At 38.9% G+C, this 3454-nt stretch overlaps 1 protein-coding gene across 1 annotated transcript; it reads right to left on the bottom strand.

Moving 5' to 3' along the window:
* Positions 1-1311: 1311 nt before the first annotated feature.
* LOC131233415 (large ribosomal subunit protein P1-like) lies at positions 1312-2432 on the bottom strand. The gene is made up of 5 exons (XM_058230115.1): positions 2302-2432; positions 2112-2204; positions 1865-1988; positions 1643-1734; positions 1312-1542 (listed from the first exon to the last, which is right to left on the bottom strand). Exons 2-5 carry the CDS (start codon positions 2178-2180, stop codon positions 1489-1491), a joined length of 339 nt encoding a protein of 112 aa, XP_058086098.1. The 5' UTR covers positions 2181-2204; positions 2302-2432; the 3' UTR covers positions 1312-1488.
* Between the last annotated feature and the right edge of the window lie 1022 nt (positions 2433-3454).

Below are 3454 nucleotides of genomic sequence, written 5' to 3'. Positions count from 1 at the left end.
GGATATAGAGTTGAATGTGGTATTGTTCTACATTGCTTCAAAAACATTTGTTAGTAATACAGGAACTCCGAGTGGGGGGGCATGGCCAACCACAGCCCAGCCTTGCCAGGCCAATTGCCACCCATAGATCAGATGATAACTCCAGAGCCCATGCAAAAACAATCAATTAATCCAAGAACAATGAAATACCCAAAATCTAGTCCAAATGTATTATACCACCATGAGTAATCAATGGTGATGTCTTCCCAACACAATACAACATGATGTAGCATCATCATCAATGTTGGTATAATATTGAATTTCATGAACATTAGCTCATAAGGGGTGCATGGACTTCGCATTTCCAATTTCCAACGCTATACATTTGAACAGAAATGGATATACAAACCAAAGAAAAAATACTTCTGACACACTGCCATACTGAGATAAAAAACACAATCATATGCAAAAAATGCCCATGGTTCAATATGCAAAAAATGCATCTTCCAGCAGGAAAAGTCAGCACTAGAAATTACTGGCCAAGATCTCTATTAGTGATTCATAGGCAACTTCTCTATGGTACACAGAAATAGGGCTGGTGAGAATTCACTTCTGGCAGATAGAGCCCATGGTTCAATAATTAAAAACCATTGGTCAGAGATGCCACCAGCAGTGTGGAACCGTGCACCAAAAATCTTCCCAGATTGGATGATCCAAGGCACCAGCCTCAGAATTTTTTTTTTCAAAGAGTTGAATGTAGTATTGTTCTACATAGCTTCATAAACATTTGTTAGTAATACAGGAACTCCGAGTGGGGGCCATGGCCAACCCCAGCCCAGCCTTACCAGGCCAATTGCCACCCATAGATCAGATGATAACTCCGGAGCCCATGCAAAAACAATCAATTAATCCAAGAATAATGAAATACCCAAAATCTAGTCCAAATGTATTATAACACCATAAGTAATCAATGGTGATGCATTCCCAACACAATACAACATGATGTAGCATTATCATCAATGTTGGTATAATATTGAATTTCATGAACATTAGCTCATAAGGGTTGCATGGACTTCGCATTTCCAATTTCCAACGCTATACATTTGAACAGAAATGGATATACAAACCAAAGAAAAAAATACTTCTGACACACCGCCATACTGAGAAAAAAAACACAATCATATCATCACCAAATTAACTCCATAATGTTATTTCTTCCATCCATTAAAACAAAATGAATTCATTAAACCATAAAAATAATGAATAGATAATAGAGCCGATAGCACCACTATCCTCATCACAAATCACCAAATCATCCATTCAAGGGCCACAAAAAGCAAAATTCAATTTTCTATAACACTAAAAATTCAAAAAACAGATGCAAATCCAAACATCAAGACATGCAATGCTAGTCAGAAATTTTCATAACAAAGAGACACTAACACAAATTTACCAAAAACTACAGCGTAAACTCGTAAATCCGAAATAGACCAAACCGACAAAAATCTTTTAGTCGAATAGACTGAAGCCCATATCATCATCGGATTCTTCTTTAGGTTCCTCCTGTAATTAAAAAAGAAAAAAGAAAAGAAAAGCAATTATAATCCAGCGATCAAAACAATCCAAGAAAAAATATATAAATGTAACATAGAAGATCTATCACCTTCTTTTCTTCAACGACCGGGGCAGCTGCAGCAGCTGCACCGCCGCCTCCACCTGCTACAGGGGCAGAAACTGCAACCGCAGCGCCACCTCCTAATAATCATTTACACCGGATCCACCGAATCAGACCAACACAATAAAAAAAAAAAAAAAAAAAAAAAAAAAAAAAAACCCTAATCAGATGAATAGGAATAAAATCGAAGTAATCGAGAATTGGACGAACCAGATCCAACATTGGAGATGAGATCCTCAACACTCCTCTTCTGCACGAGCTTAGCGAAGAGACCTGGCCAGTATGACTCAACCTCGATACCAGCCGCGCTCACAACGGCGGATATCTTATCGGCCTGTTGTTGAAACAATTCAAGAAAATAAAAAATTAAAAAAAAAATGGAAAAAAAACTACAAAAATACGGTTTTGAGATCGAATGAATAGTGGATTAGATTGAAAAACAGTTTTTGAAGGATACCGTGATGGAAATGCCATCGTCATGTAGAAGCAAGCAGGCGTAGGTGCAGGCGAGTTCGCCAACAGACATTTTTCGTTCCGGGAAGAGATGGATCTGTAGAAAATAGATAAACGGACAGATGGATTTGATGTAAGTTTGAGGGGATGGGTTGCGAAAGGCAGAAATGAAGGGCTGAGATAAGGGATTTTACCTCTTTAAGAGATGGCAGATGGAGGATTCTCGTCGGCTGCGCAAGGGAGGGTTTTGGGGTTCGCGGTACTTATATAGAAAGAGCCTAGGGTTTTGCTGGACGGGGATTTCCTGCAAGAGCTTTAGCTTCCTGCGAAAGGACGCTGGGTGGGGCCCAACGAGATGTTTGTGAGTAATCCACCCCGTCCATACGTTTTTCGATATCATTTTAGAAATTATGACCAAAACTTAGGTATATCCAACACTCAATGGAGCCACGCGAGAGGAAACAGTGGGAATTCAGTGACCACCGTTGGATCATTCTTATGGCTATAAAAGTTTTATAAATGTTTTGTATCAGGCTATATTTTTAGTTTTTTCACTTTATCTCATTCGGAATGACCTTATTAACGGTTTGGATAGAATATAAACATCAAGATCGAGCCCAGGAAGGTTTCAAAGGTGCAAATTTTTTTCCTAATATTCCCTCCCGTGTGACCTACTTGAGTTTTGTATCCAACTCATTTTTTGTTTAACATCCTAAAATGAGCTCGAAAAACGGATGGAAGGAATGGATTTATCACTTACATTGCAATGGACCCCACCCAGCATCCTCATGAACTTCGTGTGAAAGGCTTTCGCTGGAAATCCGCGTCCGATTTTGCTTGGATGGTTGGAAATAGGATTGCATACTGAGTTACTCATTTGGTCCTACTGTGAATGTATGTAGGTTATCCACGCCGTCCATCCGCTTTTAAAAATCATTTTAGTGGCTGAGTCCAAAATAGGAGTATTCCCAAAACTAAAGTAGACCACACCAAAGGAAACCGTGGGCATAATGACTTCCACCGTTGAAACCTTTCTAGGGCCCAAAGTGATGTTTATTTGTCATCCAACCTGTTCATGAGTTCACACAGACATAGATGAAGGGAAAAAACAAATATAAGCTTGATCCAAAACTTTTGTTGGCCTCAAGAAATTTTCAACGGAAGAATTTCAATTCACACTGTTTTCCATGGTGAGGTCCACTTGATATTTGGATATATTTAATTTTTGGGCTCGAGCCATAAAATTATCTTTTAAAATGGATGGACGGAGTAGATAAAATATGTAAATTACGGTGGACCCCACAGAGTTTACTCAGTACGATTGGGGTAATGAGTTACTCGGTATAC

Source organism: Magnolia sinica, chromosome 18, assembly GCF_029962835.1.
Source record: "Magnolia sinica isolate HGM2019 chromosome 18, MsV1, whole genome shotgun sequence".
Lineage (NCBI taxonomy): Eukaryota > Viridiplantae > Streptophyta > Magnoliopsida > Magnoliales > Magnoliaceae > Magnolia > Magnolia sinica.
The sequence above is the reverse complement of the archived record's forward strand: the minus strand, read 5'-3'. Positions and strand labels throughout refer to the sequence as shown.

Excerpts from the sequence above, each read along its gene's own strand:
- LOC131233415 (XM_058230115.1), bottom strand. The coding sequence starts at position 2,180 with ATGTCTGTTGGCGAACTCGCCTGCACCTACGCCTGCTTGCTTCTACAT. Across the intron at positions 1,989-2,111 it reads ACGATGGCATTTCCATCACG|GCCGATAAGATATCCGCCGT; the intron begins GTATCCTTCAAA and ends TTTCAACAACAG. Across the intron at positions 1,543-1,642 it reads CGGTCGTTGAAGAAAAGAAG|GAGGAACCTAAAGAAGAATC; the intron begins GTGATAGATCTT and ends TTTTAATTACAG.